The sequence below is a fragment of the Balaenoptera acutorostrata genome, chromosome 16 (genome assembly GCF_949987535.1).
Source record: "Balaenoptera acutorostrata chromosome 16, mBalAcu1.1, whole genome shotgun sequence".
Taxonomy (NCBI): Eukaryota; Metazoa; Chordata; class Mammalia; order Artiodactyla; family Balaenopteridae; genus Balaenoptera; species Balaenoptera acutorostrata.
The window spans coordinates 48392354-48412410 of NC_080079.1; the positions used below are offsets into that span (position 1 = coordinate 48392354).

General features: G+C 42.7%; 1 protein-coding gene across 7 annotated transcripts in view; it reads left to right on the forward strand.

Moving 5' to 3' along the window:
* Positions 1–559: 559 nt before the first annotated feature.
* Positions 560–20057, forward strand: part of ERCC6 (ERCC excision repair 6, chromatin remodeling factor) — a 73732-nt gene continuing 54234 nt past the window's right edge. For 3 of the 7 annotated variants that reach the window (XM_057530661.1, XM_007178719.3, XM_057530667.1), the window contains exons 1-5: positions 575–675; positions 6108–6539; positions 8431–8551; positions 10467–10578; positions 15378–16098. In XM_057530661.1, the coding sequence (XP_057386644.1) occupies positions 6118–6539; positions 8431–8551; positions 10467–10578; positions 15378–16098 (1376 nt within the window). In that variant the 5' untranslated portion in view covers positions 575–675; positions 6108–6117. Of the gene's footprint in view, positions 676–5674; positions 5843–6103; positions 6540–8430; positions 8552–10466; positions 10579–15377; positions 16099–20057 lie in introns of all 7 variants that reach the window. The other 4 variants (XM_057530666.1, XM_057530665.1, XM_057530663.1 and 1 more) reach the window with 3 other exon arrangements.

The following is a 20057-nucleotide window of genomic DNA, read 5'->3' on the forward strand; positions in this document are numbered from 1 at the left end:
TAGGCCCACTATGCACACACACCCACCCCTGCTTGGGGGGTGGGGTGGGCGTGTGTGTGTGTGTGTGTGTGTGTGTGTGTGTGTGTGTAGAGCGAAGGGGGGAACAGAGATAAATAAGCCCTATTACGTGCTAACAGCCGTGCCGTTTGACCAAGAGAGGTCACTACGCCTACTGCGCGCGGCTACTGAAATGTGCAGTGCTCAAGCCAGCTCCCTTTCCCAAGCTCAATTTCTTTTTGGAGTTCATGGTTAATTGTAAGCACTTACATTCGCACGGCACACTAGTATACGTACCTCTCTCTCTTTTTCTGGAAACATGTCTTTTAATTCTTATAACCGCCTTACTACAGAGGCATTTTTCACCACGAGTGAAGCGCTGGTCACAAGCCACAGGTCAGCAGCCTACGCCACTTTCGCACCCGGTTCACAGGTAGAAAGGCGGGGCTGCATTCTTCGCTCAAACCACGTGGTCTCGCCCGCAGTTCAAAATAAACTCTAGAGTCGGCGCATGCGCCGTAGGCCCCACACGCGCAAGCCCGTCAGGTCATTGTTGGGGGCGGCGCTTACGGCGGGCAGAAGACGCACGCGCCGCGGCCGGTCCCAGTCCCGGTTGCAAGGCTGTTGGTGAAGGCGTCTGCGTCTACGTTTCCGTACGGCTGGCCGCGCGGCCCTGGGGTGAGTGTTATGGCGGCTGGGTTGAACGTCGGGCGGGAGATGTCTGGGGCCCGCTCGGGCTGTCCAGGCGGCCGCGGCCCCGCCTGGACCCCTGGCAGCCGGGAACGAGCCCATCCGCGCGGGCGGCCGGGAGCCGGCCCTCGGGCCAGGCGCTAGCCTAACGCGCCAGCCCACCTGCGGCCGGAAGTGACGCTGCGGGGCGCTCACCTGGGGGGGCCGCGGGGTGTCCCAGCTTCTGGTTGCGCCGCGGGCAGGCGGGCCGTCATGTAAGCATCAACTTTTCGGCTTTGTGTTCGGCCCCCGCGCGCAGGGGCAGCCCGGCCCTGTTTGATCTCGATTAAAACACTGGAGTTGTTATTTGAAAGAGAGAAGCGGGGTAAGTACAAGTCAGGCACTTTAGGCATTGATACAGTAAAAGTGGGAGTATGTGAAGGAGGATTGAGCAGTCCGCATATAAGTTCCGTAACAAAGATTTCCCACGTAGCATCCATCTTAAGTGCTCTCTCCCTGTTCCAGGCTTCTGTCACTTGTCACCCGTACGTGTCCCAACATGTCCATGTTGCAGTGTTTCCTCCAATCCATTATCCGTACAGTGGTCCAACTGGTCTTTTACAGACATAAATTGGGTCATGCCATCGTCACCCTGTTTAGAACTCTTCGAAGTCACTCCATTACACTTGGAGAAAAATCCAAGTTCATGTTTCCTCAGGCCCTTTGTGTTTCCTCAGGGCCCTTGCCTGCCCCTTAGTCTTCACTTATGCCCATTCCCCTCCCCAGCTCTGCATGCATTCAACCAAACCTCCCAACCAGAATCCAGCTCATCCCACAGAAGCCCCAGTGCTTAAAGAAAGACAATGAAGATATTGTTTTCTCAGATGATTAAGCCTTGCAGAGTGTTAGAAGATGTTTTGTAGAATTTACACAATAAATGGAGTCATTATCAGCTCCTTTAACTCTGTTATTCATGTAAAATAAAATAAAGATTTCTCACAATGCTCCAGCCTTCTTCCATTTTTCCAACCGCACCAGCTCTTTCCAGCCTTGGGAATTACACATGCTGTTTCTTTGCAAAATGTTCACTTTTGGCCTGTTAACTCCTATTCATCCTTCAGATGCTGGTTCAAATATCACTTTATCAGAGAGACCTCCCTGACCTCACACCTACCTCTGCAATGTCAATTAGGCTCCTCTGTTGTTTTGTCATAAAGAATCCTGTACTTCTTACGGCAGTTACCACAGTTACATTTGTGTGTGTGTGTAATTTATGTATAAATACATACTTACACGTAAATATGTATATGTATATATAAAATTCTTAAAATGTGTGTCATCCGCAAGAGCCTCTAAGCTCTATGGGGACGGAAACTAGTTAACCTAGTACATTGCCTGGTGTAATTGACTTTCAATAAATATATATATATATATATATATTTTAATAAATATTTAAAAAATATATATTTATTTATTTGGCTGCGCCAGCACACGGGCTCTTAGTTGTGGCATGCAGGATCTAGTTCCCTGACCAGGGATCGAACCCCGGCCCGTTGCATTGGGAGCGTGGAGTCTTAACCACTGGACCACCAGGGAAGTCCCTCCATAAATATTTATTGAATGTCATATAATTTATTTCACTTTGGAAACTCTTTACCTTCTGAGGAGAGCTTCGTTGTTTTCATCTCTTATTCCCAGGAGACTTGCCCATTGGTCCATTCTCCAAGTGGCTTCTTGACTGCCTCCTTATTTCTTTTTTCCCTTTTCCCTTTTCCCTTCCCTTCCCTTCCCTTTCTCCCTCCTTCCCTCCCTCTTCCAGTCCCTTCTGGCTTGTTTTTTTAAAAATCTACCCAGCTTGGACCCCAAGGTCAATTACTCAGCATCTTTACCCCATCCTCTGATTACTTTATTATTCCAGTGATCTCCCTGCCATGGCGTATCCTTAAGGGGATAAGGCCTCTGTTTCCTTCTCTACTCACTTCTTATCCCACTGCAGTCTGGCTTTGTCCCCTTTGCTCCACTAAGTTTTCTTTTACTAAGGTAACTAGTGACCTGCTTTCCAAATCCACTGGACCCTTTCTGGTTTCCTTTGGAACTTGCCCTATTATCTTCCATTTTTAACCATTCCTCCTTACTTTTTTTTTTTTTTTTAAATTAATTAATTAATTAATTTTTGTCTGTGTTGGGTCTTCGTTTCTGTGCGAGGGCTTTCTCTAGTTGCGGTAGCGGGGCCACTCTTCATCGCGGTGCGCGGGCCTATCACTGTCGCGGCCTCTTGTTGCGGAGCACAGGCTCCAGACGCGCACGCTCAGTAGATGTGGCTCACGGGCCTAGTTGCTCCGCGGTATGTGGGATCTTCCCAGACCAGGGCTTGAACCCGTGTCCGCTGCATTAGCAGGCAGATTCTCAACCACTGCGCCACCAGGGAAGCCCACCCCTCTTACTCTTTTTCTGTTATTGGAAGTTTTCTCCAAACATTATTATTTTAAACTTTTCTTTGTATTACAGTGCTATTACTTAATATTTTGATGGATTTAATGTCTTTTTTTTAACCTGAAAAGGAAATTTTTGTTTACATACAAATAAGAACAATGAAAACAGAATTGTTAAATTCCAGCTAGTATGAAGACTCTGAGCCAGAATCCTGCTCTCTCTGTTGAAAATGATAGAGTTCCAATCTTATCCTTTCTCCTGAAAATAATCAGAACGGCCCCAAATGGAGGAACTTTCTTACTCTGCTGTTCTCTTTTAACCTTTTCAGTGTTAGCCTCTTCTTGCCCTCTAAAAGGATCTTTGGTACCTGTCACAGCCTTGGAATCCCTGGGGCTGTTTACTCTGCCAGTGCATCCGCATCTTGTCCAGATTTTCTCTAGCGCCTAGATTTGCATTTCTGCCTGCGTGCCAGCTGGACACATTACTGCCAGCTCTCCCTGCTTCCCATATGCTGCTTTTCTGATTCATATTTTTGTGACTGAATTCACGAGTGACTCAGTTGTCCAGACCAGACTTGTTATTTTAGATTCCTCTCTGAACCTTACTTCCTTTCAGCGTGTATGAACACCTCCTGTATATCAGATCCTGGGTCACATGTTCAAATCTCAGTTTGTATGTGTTTTTTGAACTCCAGACCCAGTGCACTGTCCTTTCCTCTGTGCCCACCTGGCCTCTTTTTTTTTCTCAGAAAGAGAAAAACAGATATCATATATTAACGTGTATATGTGGAACCTAGAAAAATGGTACAGATGAACCAGTTTGCAGGGCAGAAATTAAGACACAGATGTAGAGAACAAATGTATGGACACCAAGGGGGGAAAATGGCGGGGGGTGGTGGTGGTGTGATGAATTGGGAGATTGGGATTGACATATATACACTAATATGTATAAAATGGATAACTAATAAGAACCTGCTGTATAAAAAATAAATAAAATTCAAAAATTAAAAAAAAAAAGAATTTACAGAAAAAAATCATATATGCCCTTGGTCACAGGGAAACAGAAGGAAAAAAGGGAAATAGATTCTGTATCTTTACTGTTAGAAAAATATCTCAGTGTATATTCCAAAGTGACTTGCTCCAAATACTGTAGGTAATGTTAATTTTGAAGACTACGTTGATCAGAGATTTTCATTTGAATTAAAGAATTTATTGAGTTGCTAAGATAACTTTCAAAAATTAATTAATTATTTTTTTGGCTGCGTTGGGTCTTGCTGCGTGTGGGCTTTGTCTAGTTGCGGTGAGCGGGGGCTACTCTTCGTTGCGTTGCGCAGGTTTCTCATTGCTGTGGCTTCTCTTGTGGAGCATGGGCTCTAGGCACATGGGCTTCAGTAGTTGTGGCGTGTGGGCTCACTAGTTGTGGCTCGCCGGCTCTAGAGTGCAGGCTCAGTAGTTGTGGCGCGTGGGCTTAGTTGCTCTGCAGCATGTGGGATCTTCCCGGACCAGGGCTTGAACCCATGTCCCCAGCATTGGCAGGCGGATTCTTAACCACTGTCACCAGGGAAGTCCCCCACCTGGGCTCTTGCCTGTGCCTCTTTTACAGACCTGCCCCTCTGTGTTGTTACTGGCATGCTTCTCCTCCAGTAGAGAGTGAGCTACTCAGGGCAGGATGACACTTAAGTTCCTGGCATCTTTGTATCCTAGTGCTTGGCCACTGGGATCATTTTATTTAATGAGGAATGAGTGGGGCTTGTTGGGGAATTTGTTGTCATTTCATAGAAATAAAGTTTCAGTGCTTAAAGAAACCTTAGTTTATTCACAGTTAAATAAAAAGAAAAGCTGTCACTTTTTTTTTAATGTATATAAAAGTATTTATTCGATGGAGTTATACAGGCAATATAGCGAACACATTTTCATTCAAGGAGTTCTTGATTTCTTGGAGTAAAATGTGAGAGTTCCCCTTTATTCCTACTTGTTCCTTCTGCTTCCCCCTCCCAATTGTCGCAGGTTTAGTTTGTATCTCCAGATCATTTTGAATGCATTCCATACACACAGATGTGGATACACATTGTTTTCCAATATAAATGTCTTCATACAATGTGACTTTTTTCGTCTTACTTGGCTTTTATATCACTACCATTGAAAATACTTAATGCCTTTTAAAAACTATTTAAAAACATGCTACAATAAATATCCTTATGTATATGTGAGTATTTCTCTGGAATAAGTGCCTAGTAATGTGAATTTTAAATCTTGATAGATATTGCTAAATTGCCTTCCAAAAGAATTTTACTAACTTATGTTCCCACCAGCATTATGTGAAAGTGGATTTTTCTTGCCTATCCTGGATTATCAGTCATCATGTTTTTGCCAGCCTGATGTTGAGAAATTATATCATGCATTGAAATGGAGTTATTTTTGAGAATATTTTAATTAATCTTCCTCAGATTCTGATTTGAGTGGTGCTATTTATTACCTCTTGTTCAGAGTTTCTGTTTTTTGGAGTTCAACCTAAAAGTTTTTAGTGTTAGATTTGTAGAGTCTCTCTCTCAAGTCACTAAATCTATACTTTACAGTTGATCTTGCCACTATGATGTAGGTCACTTGTGCCATAATGCAGTGAAGAGGCTAACTTGGAAAGCAGCAGTGAAATGACTTCAGTTGATTTGGAGAAGACTCTGTGGGCATCATTCAGGATTCTGGTTGCCAGCTTTCTTAGCTGGCTACCCCAGTGTCGTTTGTTGGTGATACTGCATTTTTTCTTCTTTTTTCTGCTTTTTTTTTTTTTTTTGGTTAATTTTTCTCAATTATCAGAACTCAAGAAGATCCATAGCTTGTGCCCTTTTAAGAAAAATACTTGGGAACTTAAATTTACGTATAATTAGAGGATTATTTCTTGATTTTTTGAGAAATTGGTCTGCTTTAATTGTAAGATATTTAAGAAACTATATAACTATCAATTCTATATAACTGAAGGGCTTACTGAAAAATTGTTTTCCTTTTAGATAGTCTGTAGAGGATGCCAAATGAGAGAATCCCCCACTCAAGTCAAACTCAGGAGCAAGACTGTTCACAGAGTCAGGATATCAGTGAGAGTGCAGAGGGGACAATCAAGCAGGAAAACGATGGCTACGTGGAGCTGGGGGAGAGCCTCCCCTCTTGTTTCCCTGCTAATGGACCCTCCACTTCCGCCAAGGGGTATCCCTCGGAACTTCCGAGGAGAGGGCCAGCCCTGCTGCACATCGACAGACATCAGATCCAGGCGGTGGAGCCCAGTGCACAGGCCCTGGAGCTGCAGGGTTTGGGTGTGGACGTCTATGACCAGGACGTGCTGGAGCAAGGGGTGCTTCAGCAGGTGGACAGCGCCATCCACGAGGCCAGCTGCGTGGCCCAGCTTGCCGACGTGGAGAAGGAGTATCGGTCAGTGCTGGACGACCTCACGTGAGTGGACCACCTTCTCTCTGATTATAGAGTTTGTATTTACATATGACGGAGAAATTCAGACAATAGCTGTGATAGTCCAGAAATTTAGGAGATTTATAGAACCTTTAATTGGAGGATGGGGTCAGTAAGGGTGGTCCTTGACCTTGTGTCTAAACCCCAGCCCTTTCGCTCAGAAGCGTTGTACACAGTAGTTAGGGGCTCAGTTCAGTTCACAGCAGATTGTTTACGCATGATGTCCTGGAGAGAAGCACTGTTCAAAGTGCCCCAGATTTTGCAGGCTTGTGCACAGAATGGTTCTCAGGAGAAGTGTTCCTAAAGTTCTGATATGTCCTACCCCAGATACAAGGAACATATCCGCCCCCACCCCCCCAAAACTGGAAATTTCTTTCCAGTTTCCTGTCCCTAAACTTAGGGCCAGTCTTTTGGTACCTTTTCAGATTTGCATTTCTAGAAACAGTGAGAACTCCCTGCTTCTCCTTTCTTCTGTTGTACTTTTGACTCTATAAAGAAAGGTGAAGTCCCATGGAGACTTCACTTGTGCTTTAGAGGAGAAACAGACCTGGGCCGTGTGAGCACAGCACACTGGTGGGGAAGGGGGTGCCCTGGACCTGGGTTGGAAGACGGGGCGGAGGATTGAGTTGAACTCGCTCTCCGTTGCCAGTCTGCCCTCCCTTGGCCAGTGTTCTCCGCTGTGTCAGGGAAACAGGAAGGGGAAGGGGAGGACTGGGTGGCGGGATGGTGTGGTCTCAGGTGGGAGCGGCTGGGGGAGGGGGAGGGAGGCACGTAGAGCTTTTGGCTACGGGGGGGCGGGGCGCTGTGGTACAAGCAGCTGTTGGCACTTAAAGGGCATGTTTTCTGCTAACAGTTTTCTGGTGTGTTCTTTGGGCCTCTTGAGCAGCAGGTATTCTCCAATAGTTGTAGTCTGACCTTCAGGTGTGAGGACCTCGATGCTATGTAATGAACACACCTTTTACATTTGACCTGGGAAATGTGTCCACCGCTTGCAGAGGCGACAGAGCAGGGTGCTGCAGAATCACCCTAACACTAGAGGCCGCCTAACACTAGACAGATGGTGACACATACTGAGACTGCCAGTAACTTGCATTGATAACATCTTTTCTCCTGAAATCCACAAAGGGTACAAACAGCAAATTACACAAGTGTCAAGATTGAATTTGTGTTTCAAAAATTGGGAGTTACAATTCTATGATGTCTGTTTTAGGAGGAATGTATTATAAATTGATTTTTTTTCTTTGCACTACAAAGTGTAAAACGACAGCAAGTAAGTCTTCTAGTCATGCAAAAGAAAAATATTGTCACAGTTGCCTGACCTATATAAGAAGATGTTTAAATATTTTTAGTACTTTTCCAAGCTTTGGGAGACTTCCATAATGGCCTTTAAACACCCATGTATGAGTTGTTGGTAATGGGGTAGGCTGTGCGTATGTGGGGCAGGGAGTATATGGGAAATCTTTACCTTCCTCTCAGTTTTGCCATGAACCTAAAACTGCTCTAAAAAATTAACTCTCAAAAAAAAGTGTATGCATTTTTTCATATAAAGGGACTACTTATTGCCTATTGTTTTTGCACAGTCTCTTGAATAGAGTAGACCCTTCAAATGCTTGTAGAATGAATGAATCTGCTTGCAAATGGGAATGAACTGATTAAAATTGGCCAGATTAAAGAAAAACATGAGCAGTCTTCTTAGACTTCTAATAACCCTTCAAGTTCTATTAGTGGCCAAAAAGAATATGTATTCTGGTTTAGTTTCTTTTGTCTTTTAGTTAATAAGAAGTAAAAGGGACATGTTTTTAGCATTTCTCTCTTCATGTTATTCTATAAAAGATGTTACCAGAGTGGAAAATGGACATTTTATCTTCTTTTTCAGGTCATGTACGACATCCCTAAGGCAAATCAATAAAATTATTGAACAACTTAGCCCTCAAGCTGCCACCAACAAAGACATCAACAGGAAACTAGATTCTGTAAAACGACAGAAGTACAACAAGGTGACTCCAAATAACACACCAAGTCTTGCATTTTTGCAAAAGTCATTATTTAGGCTTATTTAATATTTAGGAAATAGCTATTCTGAAAAGTACTGGTAAGATGTGAAGCAAATTTATAACAGAAACTTTTGAGTTCCTTTTATACATTTAATTTTTTGGCTGTTTCCCTTTAACATCCTCTGCTTAAAGAGTGTTTCTAAAAATACACATATGTACGCATACATACGTAACTGAGAAAAAGTTCCTCTTGGCTTTGCGTGCCTCCTCACTCGGGTACTTTCATAGTCTCCCTGCGGCACCACTTTCTGTCCCCAGCTTAGGTTCTTGTTTGGCATGCTGGCCTCTCATGCAGTCTCCTTGTCTTCTTGTGTGGACTTGCTCTTTTTCCTGCTCAGCTCCTGCTTGCACTGATTGTCTGCAGACGTTTCCCATCGACCCAGCCCTCGCCCCTCACACACTCGTGATCACTGTTCTGAGAGGCTGGCCTTCGGTGTTCAGTCATCACCCAGCCACACTGACCGGGTCTGCACTTAGGGTTGGAGGACTTAAGGGTAGGGAATGTCTGTTACTTATGACATTGTTTTTATGAGGGTTGAAACATTTTTTAGAATTTATGTACACTTCATGACAATGTATTGCAGGAGGTAGAAGTGACTAGTTTTGATCGCTTTATTGCTGCCATCCAAAGTGACTAGCAGATGGCCTTGTGCTTGCAGTTGATTCAGTGCACTGAGTAGAGTCCTCACAGCTCTTATTCAGGCTCTACTTGTGGGGTGTGGCTAACCTTGGTTCCTCCTTTTGCTCTCCACTCAGCGGTTCTTGATCTTCCCCACACTGTCTCTCTCACTTAACTCTACAGCAGCAGCCCAAAGGTCAGAGCTCACAGTGGCTTGAGGCACCCGGGGTCTCCCCAAAGCAGAGAGGAGACCGCCTGGCTTCTCGTGGAGCATGTGAATAGTGGGCTTCTGGTGGGCTGGTGTTTCGAAGAGCAGAGAGGACCAGTCTTAGGCTCCTTTAGGTACTGGTCTAACTTGGTTATACATTCCTATCTTTCTTTAGCAGCTTTTTGCTGTTTAGAGAGAGACTGTTCAGAGAGAGAGGCTGTTTTGCATGAGAGTTTGCTGAGAGAAAAACGGTGAGATACAGTAAAAGGAATTACAAGTCATTACAACATGGTGTTATAATCAGGATGTCCCTTTGCCCCACACTCATGTCTGGCGTTCAAGCATTCTTGACCTTGGGAAGAAGAACCACCTACCACAGGCCTAGTTAATTAGGGGGTCCCTAGGAATGGCCGCATATCCAAGCTCTGGTGATGTAGAGGGAGACGAGACAAAGAGGGGCCCGAGGAGGACAGAATAAAAGGGTATATCAAAATAGATTTTCCCTTTAAAATTTTGCGATTGGGTAGGATACTATAAAGGACAGTCATAAATATGGTAGATTATCAGAGGCGACTGACTTTTTCAACTGTTTGAACATTTGTGTTTGTTTCTTATCCCTACAGCCTATTGACCTCATAGCCCATTGGCTGCTAAGGTCAGAAACAGAAATTCAGTGATTTACCCAGTGTGTAATGGGGAAACCATGTAGAGCAGTTGCACCTCCCAAGTCAGTGGAGAGTCAGTGCATGTGAACTTAGCTGCTCAGGCAAGTAGAGAGCTGTGCCACCCAGTCAGGAGGGTGGGTGGGGTCAGGGATGCTGCCCGATGGACATGCTTTGAGGGCTCCTTCCTGCTAGGAAAGTGGCAGTTACTCAAGTAAGGTTTCCTGTAGTAATAGTAATATGTGATAGTTCTGTTTTATTTTTATTTTGCTCTTGATTAAAGTTTTTAAAATTTTGTAATGCTGTCTTCTGTATTTAACATTTAATCACTTCATTGCTGTTTTTTGTATTCAATATCTACCAATTAAGGAACAACAGCTGAAGAAGATCACAGCAAAACAAAAACGTCTCCAGGCTATCCTTCGGGGAGCAGAGGTGAAAGTTGAACTAGATCATGCCAGTCTGGAGGAGGAGGATGCAGGTGAGGATACTGGGGACAGTGTCTCTGTTCTCGGATTGAGGCCTGCTGCCTCTCATCAGTGGAGGCTGTCTCTTCAGTTCTGGCCTGGGTGTTGGGAAAAATACATTTGTTTACTTAGTGACAAAAGAGATACAGGAAAATTTTATTCTCCACACCTGTAGAACCAAATCTATTTTTGTCTTATGGGGTTTCAGAGAAAGAAAGTAAATTTTTAGCTCAGTCTAATGGAGGCTCCTGGTGCGCATTTAGTATTACGTCTAATAAATTAGAAATCTTAACATGCTTGTATAATTGATTTCATAGACACCTAACATCTTGATTGAATTACGTTTTGTTGACCACGCATCATCCATCAACATTCATAGAATTGCTTTTAAATATCTTTTGGGGACATATTTGGCAGGCTTTCCAAGCATCAATTCTGTTGTTCAAGAAAGGGCATCTTAATTCAGGTTATTTAATCCATGGCCATGATTTTGTTTGTATCACTGACCTGGATGGGCATCTTTTGGAAAACGTTTTGGGAAGATGTATAAGCTCTGAAATGAAATATCTTTGTAGTCAGTGTGTGTGCATGTGTGTTTAGAAATTGTTGGTAGCTGTTCAGTTATTTACTAGTTGAAATATAGATTTAAACCCTTCAGGCAAATACTTTCTACTAATTCCAGAAGTCTATTCAGTAAAACAAGAGAATTGTGAGAATTAATTGAGGCATTGGAAAAAAATAAATATTAGATGTGCTATTAACGTCTCGCAGAATCCATTGGACCTATGAGGAGTGCTTTCTGCTGCTGAAATGCCATATTTCTCATTGGTAAAAAAAACTATTGTCCTGGTCTGGCTGACTAGAACTTGCTGCTGTCTTTTGCTACCTATTATTTGTTTGGTAAAACTTGGCCCAGGATTAATTGTTACTTCCCCCATCCAAAAACTCCACTTGGCCTGTCTGTAGCAGCTGATACTTCCCTGCCTTCCAGGATCCATGTCTCTCTTCTGGTTTTCCTTTTAGCCTTCTGACCATTTCTGTTTAGTTTTTTTTGACCAGCTTTTCTAGGCTTATCTTAAATGTTGATTATTCTCAGAATTTCTTGCTGAGCCCTTTTCTTTGTCTTTTTTATAAATTTATTTATTTATTTATTTATTTTTGGCTGCGTTGAGTCTTCGTTGTGGTACGTGGGCTTCTCATTGTGGTGGCTTCTCTTGTTGCGGAGCACGGGCTTTAGGGCGCGCGGGCTTCAGTAGTTGTGGAGCACGGGCTTAATTGCTCCGCAGCATGTGGGATCTTTGTGGACCAGGGATTGAACCCGTGTCCCTTGCATTGGCAGGCAGATTCTTAACCACTGCGCCACCAGGGAAGCCCTGAGCCTCCGCCTTCTCATACTACCTCTCCCCAAATAATCTCATCCATTCCCTATGGCTTTTGTGGCCACCTAGGTTCTAGTATCTTATAAATCTGTAGACCTATGGCCTCGCCCTTTTTCTGAACTCCTGGTTCCTATTATCCCTCTCCAGTGGGGCTCCAGCTAACACTTCAGACTCCTGGTCTCTCTTATAACCCTTCCTCCTCCATCCCTTCTGGGATACCTTCCTTCTCCCTGGTGCTCGATGCCCTGTTTGGTGGGGCAGGAGAACAGAGCGTCTAGGCTTTGTATACCCCAGCTCTGTATTGCCCAGGTATAGACCTTGGCTACACTCTTTAACCTTTCCAAGTCTGCTTTGAGGTGGGCATAAGCATAGTAGACCTTCATTTCTTTGCTCACATGCTTCCCTGAGGTTTCCTTTCCCCTAGTCTCCACATAGTGATCAGTTTCCTAATTGTTGTGAGGATTATCTGATTAAAGAATCCTTTCCTGGAATTAGGTGGGATAAACTTTGCAACAGTTGGCTTTGCTCCTCTGATCTGGGATGAGATGAGGTGCTTGCTATCACCTTTCCTGTTCAGCATTGTACTGGATAGTGTAGTAATGTAAGAAGAGAAATAAAACCATCATTATTTACAGCATATGTGATTGGTCATATCAAAAATCCGGAAGAATCAATGGGCAGTCTATTGGAATTACTATGTGAATTTAGCAGTGTCATTGGATACAAGGTCAATATATAAAAATCAGTCATAAAAAAAAAAAAAAAAAAAAAAAAAAAAAAAAAAAAAAAAAAAAAAAAAATCAGTCATATTTCTACATACGAGCAAAAGCAAAAAATAAAATTTAATAAAGATGGCAATTATGATCAAAATCAAATACCTGGAAATAACTCTTAGTAAAAAAGGTAGTTTTCTTCAGTGCTCTCTACATTAAAAACTACAAAACGTCATTGAAAAATTAAAAAAGGCAAATAAATGGGGAGATACACCATGATCATAGATAGGAAGATACAGTATTGTAATGATGTCAGTTCTATCCACTTACAGTTTCAGTGTAACCCTGATATAAATTTCAGGGAGTTTTTTGAGGGAGAGGGTGTAGAGTAGGAAGAGTAGGCTGAGGGTGGGTGGCACTAACAAACTGATTCTAAAATTTATATAAACTCGCATTGGGTCAAGAATGGCCAAGGCAATCTTGAAGAAGAACAAAATATCCAGACCTATTACTAACCTATAGTAATTAAGACACTGTAGTGGCATAAGGATAGACAAATACACCAATGGGACAGAGTAGAGGGTCCAGCAAACAGACCCACCCATATGTGGTTACTTGATTTATGACAGATGTGGCAGTACAGTGCTGTGGAGAAGAATCGTCTTTTCACTAAGTGTGCTGGGTTAATCCACATGAAGGTAAAGTGAATATTGGCCCATTATACAGTGTACAAAAATAAATTCCAAATGGATTGTAGATTTCAATGTTAAGGATAAAACAAAGCTTTTAGAATATAGCATAGGAAAACGTTTTCATGATCTTGGGGCAAAGATTTAACAAGGCACAAAAATGCTCACTGTAAAGGAAAAGATTTGATAAATGAACTATGTTACAACTAAGGTCTTATGTTCGCTGAAAGATAGCATTTAAGAGAGTGAAAAGGCGAGCTGCGGAATGGGAAAAGATGTTTGCAATATCTGTATCAATCCAGGGACTTGAGTCCAGAACGTATGAAGAACTCCTAGAAATCTTTTTTTTTTTTTCTTTTAAAGACAGACCACATATGAGAAAGATGGGCAAAACATTTGAACATTTTCTTCACAATAGGCTACCCAAAAGATCAACAGATCTTACGTAAAGATTCCCTAGTTCACTAGTCACTAGGGAAATACAAATTACAGCCACAAAGTGGTACTACTACATGCCTACCAGCATAGCTAAAGTGGAATGGCAAGAATGTGGACCAGTTGAAACTCTCAAACACTGTTGGTGGAACTTAAAATTGATAGGACCACTTTGTAAATCTGTTTGGTGGTGCCTGCTAAAGCTTAATATACCCAAAGAATTAAATACATACATTACCAAAGAATGTGTACTGGAATACCCATAGCAACATTATTCCTAGTAGCCCAAACCTGGAAACTACCCAAATGTCCAGTAACACTAGAATGGAAAAATTGTAGTAGAGTTATATAATAGAATACTAACAGCAATGAGAATCAACAGACTGCAATTATATTCAGTAGTAAGTGTGACTCACACAAGCATAATGTTGAACAAAAGAAACCAGATACAAGTACAGACATTCCCATTTCCATTAAGTTGAAAGCCAGGTACAACTTGTCTACAGTGTTAATAGGTCAGTCAGTATCTTGTTGGGTAGAAGCTGGGAGGCACCATGAAGGGCATATCTGGGGGTCCTAGTAATTTATGCTTCCTGATCTGGATGCTGGTGTTATGGGTTTGTTTTTTTTTTCTGAAAATTCACTGAGCTGTACACTTAGGATTTGTGCACTTTCTGATGTATGTTTTTCTTCAGTGCACATTTAATGAAAAACTGCACTGTGCTATTATGGCCTACAAGAAATACAGATTTTAGAATATGGATTCCTTCCTATTAAGCCTTTGCTTCTTTTGGTATTTTGGCTATGGGTAAAGTAATTTTGCTAGAGATTAATTTCAACTAACGAAAGAGGGATGATTTCTGGGTGGCTTTCTATTATTATGGCATAACTTCCAACTTTAGTTCATCCCTTCAGTCAGTTAACTTCACACATCTAACACAGTGCTGTTTAGTGGACCTTTTTGCAGTAGCGGAAATGCTGTCTGTGTTGTCCATTATGGTAGCCTTTAGCCACACGTGGCTATTGAGCGCTTGAAATGTGGCCAGTACCACTGAGAGAATGAATTTTCAATGTAAATTTAAGTAGCCATATGGTGACTCTCCTATTGGGCAGTGCGGAGGCAGCATTTATGTTTTACCTATTTAGGTACATGCTGATTCTTTAGATGTCTATTTTCAGTTCTGTTGTCTCTTGTATTTAAGTCCGTCTGAATGCTGGTATTAGCAGTGACGTGGAAACTTGGGAGATTGCTTCCTCAAGGGCAGTTGATAAGGAAACATGGTAAAATTTCTCCCTCTGTATGTTACATACAACTGGGTCTGTCTTTGGATGCACAGAAAGTATATTGATAATGCAGTGTTTTGGGAAAAGTTATTGAGAAGTTACCTTTTTGAACAGGAGTATACTAAATGCAGCATGAATGCTATAGTAAATTTCACTCTGTTCTTCATACACACTATACTTTAGTACGTCATCTACTTTAGTACGTCAGTGATTTTTTTTTTTTTTTTAATTTATGTATTGAGTAGTGCACATATCCACTGTTCTCCTGGAAAGTTTTGTGCTAGTGCCCAACGTGTTGTCATCCCTCTTTCAGAAGCAGGGCCGTCCTGCCTCGGCAGCATGCTCATGCCTGCTCAGGAGACTGCTTGGGAAGAGCTCGTCCGCACTGGTCAGATGACACCTTTTGGTACCCAGATCCCTCAGAAGCAGGAGAAAAAGCCCAGAAAACTAATGCTCAACGAAACATCAGATTTTGAAAAGTATTTGGCAGATCAAGCAAAACTGTCCTTTGAAAGAAAGAAGCAAGCTTGTAATAAAAGAGCAACTAAAAAAGCCCCGGCCTTGGTCACTTCTGAGCTGAGCTCAACACTCAATGAAAACAAACCAGACAAGAGAGGCAAAGTTCTCTCGAAAACAGATAAGCGCTTGAAAAAACACATCAAGAAACTCCAGAAGAGGGCTCTTCAGTTCCAGGGGCAGGTGGGATTGCTAAAGGGAAAGAAACCCTTGGAGTGTGATGTGAGGCCAAAGGCAGAGGGAGACTCTGAGGGTGAAGAGTCCGAGTACCTGCCCACGGAGGAGGAGCTGGAGGAGGCGGCAGGGGCTGATCTGTCCGGGGAAGGCACCGACTGTGATCGGAGACTGGTGCTCCGTCGCCAGAAACGGCAGAAGAAAGTCACAGTGCAGGAGACGGATGATGACTTTTTTCCAAGTTCTGGGGAAGAAGCTGAAGCCGCAGGAGGAGGAGGAGGAGGTCGGAAAGAAGTGAGATGCCGAGATGATGGAGATGAAGATTATTATAAGCAGCGGTTAAGGTCAGTCTCCAGGGATTGTACTGCTTGCTTTATCGTAGGTGGTAGGTTTATTAATGAGTTCTAGTCTAGCGTAATATGTTAGACCTCCATTCATCCAAAGGTTGGACTTCCTGCAACCTTAGCCTGCTAGAACCATCAGAGCCCCTGAGTCCTCGATGGAGCTGACCCAAGATGCTTCTACTTCGGGGTCTTCATTGAGATTTGAGGGCAAGTCTAAGAAGAAAAGCTTAGGGGGAGGGCTGGGGCGAGAGGCATGCCTAGGACTAAAGCAGGAGCTGTGTGGCTTCACATGGAGAGTGGGTGCCCTGCCACAAGGGGCAGGAGCAGGAGGAGGTTGGCTTGTGTAGTGTATGTTGGGTGAAAGTAATTTTGGAGACTTTCCTTCAAAAAAGAGCTGAAATTTAAGTTTTAGTGTATGAAAGAATAAGCTTGCTTTCCTAAATTCCTCCTTCCTTGTCTTGAAAAAGTAGTTCTCTACAGAATTTCAACAATACCGTGCCAGAAATGGGCTTCCTATGCCCAGCATACCCTTCCTGTGCCCTTTGTTTTTTTATGCTAGAGACTAACTTTGGCTTCTTATTTCCGTGAATTTTTCAGTATCTGATGTAAGTAAGTAAAAGGAAGGTGAACACGTTTGTTTGTGGCGTCCGCACTGCATGTTGCCACACGTTTTCTGAGTCAAGAAAACCAGTGTGTATGCTGCAGTCTCCACCATGTCCCACGGAGCATGACGTTGTGCGACTCAGGTCTCACGCCTTAGCTTATTAAGAGTGCCGCGAGACTCAAAGGGATGTGGGAATCTGCTTAACAGATTACTTTTTTAATACCTGCTCCCAGGGTGGCTTTTTTCCCCAGTCCTCAACAGTTTTTTCTTGTTTCTCAGTGTAGGGAGACCTAGTTTATTATAATTCTTGTAGCTTTCCACGGGCCTTTGCGAATGAAGATTGACCTGATATTCTTTTCTTCTGTTATTTAGAGCTGCTGATGCCCTACATCCAGACTGCCACATACATCCTTTTAGAAGCAGATGAGCATAGTTCTTTTCACCAGTGATTTGAGTACCTGCAACCTAAGTCCAGGTCTTTAAGAGAGCTGTTACACTCTCACTGTGGTAGTACCTTATGCAGCAAGACAGAGTTGAGGAGTGGCTTAATGTTTGTCATTTCTCATTGTAACTTGCACATTCGATGTCTGTAAAGTTGTCTGAACAGTGAGTGGCATCAGTCTTTTTCCTAACTATTGTAGAGAATTAATAAAAGTGTTAATCTCAACATATTGATTATAAGTGGAGTGAATATTCTTCCCATTAAATTGAGTCAATATTAAATATACTTTAAGTATATCAGTATTTTGATCAAGAGCAATTATTTTGATTGAATTTTAAATATGGGTTTAGTTTAAATTCACAGCAATAAGTTTTTCTTAATAACGTTAAGATTGTAAAACTGTTATTTCCAAAGCCATATTAGAAGCCAGTTTTTTGCTCAAGTTATAGTAAAATCTCAAATGAATTTCAGAAATATCAATAACTCTTAATTGCCACCAAAATACTATAGCTCTTAAAATTTTATAGCTACAGTTATTAAGGTAGATAATTGTTAAACTGCAGATATCCACATTTATATGTTTATACTGCATCTCCTTTGGTACCCTTTGGATTGGGGGATGTTAAAAGAAAATAAAATGCTCAGGATTGAGAAGCATATTAAGAATATTTTAAAACTGCCAGTCACTCTATACTTTGTTATTTCTTGTTGTTGATCTTTGTAGACAGAATGAAATTGTAATGGTATCCCCTTGAGTGAAGAAAAAGACTTTAGGATTTCTTACCTTAGCAGTGGTTTGTTGATGGATAAGAAGACTAAAGCCCCGTATAGTTTACAACATAGAAAATGAGCTTCTCCTAATGGTTAGAATTTAGGAATATGTACCCAAGGTAGGTACCTTTTGGACTTAAATATGTGTTGGTTATAGCCCTGTTAATTATAATGCTGTTTTGAACCCATAGAAGTGAAAGTGGGTGACTCCTAGACATCTCGCCCCCTTTATTCTCTCAACTTGGAGAGTCTTAGGTCTTTCATTAGCTCTAGATTAGTCCTAACTAGGTGTCTTTAGCTTTAGCTGACTCTCAGTGGGAATTTCCCGTCAGGCCTTTTCTACAGCTTAAACTTTTCTGGATCTGGATAGTAGATGATCCTGCTTTCTCTGACTTAGCCCAAGACTTCAGATCAGTCTTGGGAGTTTTAACCATCTTGTAAAATGCCTGTGTATTTTGCCTTTCCAACATTTTTATCCTGCTTTCTTCTCTGTTCTGTTGCATTTGGAGGCTGTCTCCTCAATGGTGTTCCCTGATTTTCATACCTTTGATAATGTACCGTGATGGATGGGCCACTTCTTAGAAGCAAATATTCTGTCGTTTCTTATTCATGTCAATGCTAACAGATCTTACAAAGCATCCGTTATTTTTTATTTTAATTTTGGGGTACTCACGTTTCCATTAGGGTATGGCTCTCAGTTGTGAGGTCTTCCTTAAAATCTATTGCTGCTTTAGAAAGCTAGGGTCTGGGAGCTCCAGGTGCCAAACACTTAACAGAAATAACACACATTCAGTGTTGGGTGATATGTGTCCCTGGTGAGCCCAGAGTGGCCTAGAAGACCAAACATATCATATGTGCACCTTTCCCCACCAGGTGATCAGAGATCTGCAATCCTGGTTCCCTCAGTGTAGTTGGTTCATTTTCCAGTTGAGCTGTGAGGTCAACTCCATTGCTTCATCTTTGCTCTCACTGCATGAATGCACGTCTCCATTCTAGGACTGGCGTCTAGGGGTTCCTGTGAGGAATCTACAGTCTTTTAGGGGACGTGGGCACAGATGGGACCTAACCAGTGTGCAGGGCATAATGAAATCTGACTGAGGTATTTGGGGAAGATTTTGTGGAGGAGGTTCATCCCAGCACTGGGCCTGGTCTGTTGGGTCATTCAGATATGTTGATATGGACCTGAGGATGCAGGTTAAAAACTTGCCACATTTACCCCCGAACTTCAGGTGCATCACTGGACAGGAAAATACTTGCATTGCTTTGGGGACACGTTGTTTCCTCAAGGGTCTCGTTTGGATTGCTTTGGGTATTGGCGTGGTGGCCGTGGTCTGCAGAGAAGTCCAGTTGCTAAGCTGCCACTTCAGGACAGGGAAGGCACAAGCCCTTGCCTTTGCCCGCCAGCTCCCACCTTTGGCGGTGGTAATCTGTTTGGGGGAGACTGAGGCCTGTTTGGCTTCCCTGGGAAAGAGTGCTGCAATCCGTTGGTGATGTCTACCTTGGCACGGGGACAACAGGGGGAAGCAAGCAACATGCCAACTGTTTGCCAACAGTGAGATATAACAAACAAAAAAATGTCACCAACTCTTGCTTCTTTCCCCAGCAGTGGACGTACTGCTTGGGTCAGACTTGGAGTGTAGGTCTGTTGACACCCCGAGTGAGAGGATGCACTTCCAAATAAGGTCTGTCTCCTGCTGGCACGACTAGGGAGAACATTTATAATTTGACTTAAACCTATACTCTGAATCTCTCCTTTCTATTTCCATTTGCCAGCCATTGTTTAAGTTGCTAACCTAACAGCTGTATTTCCTTGGCAACGAGCATAGACTAAGGCAAAGATTCCCAGCCCGTGGGCTGATCCTGCAGAATCACGGTGAGCTCCACCACTGGAGGTGCTGATTCAAGAAGTGTACGTGGGACTACCAGGTGGTAATTTAAAAAGGCTTTCCCAGGTGATTCTGATGCACTGGCAAGTTTGGGAACTACTTTGATATATATAAGTGGACTTTATATATTCTTTTCCTTTCTGAGGCTGTGAGTTTTGGCAGATTGAGTTTGTATGTCATTTTCTGTAAACTTCTCTTTTATGTACCCTGCACAATTGTGTTTACATAGGAGAGGGCCTGGGGAGGAGCTTTGGGG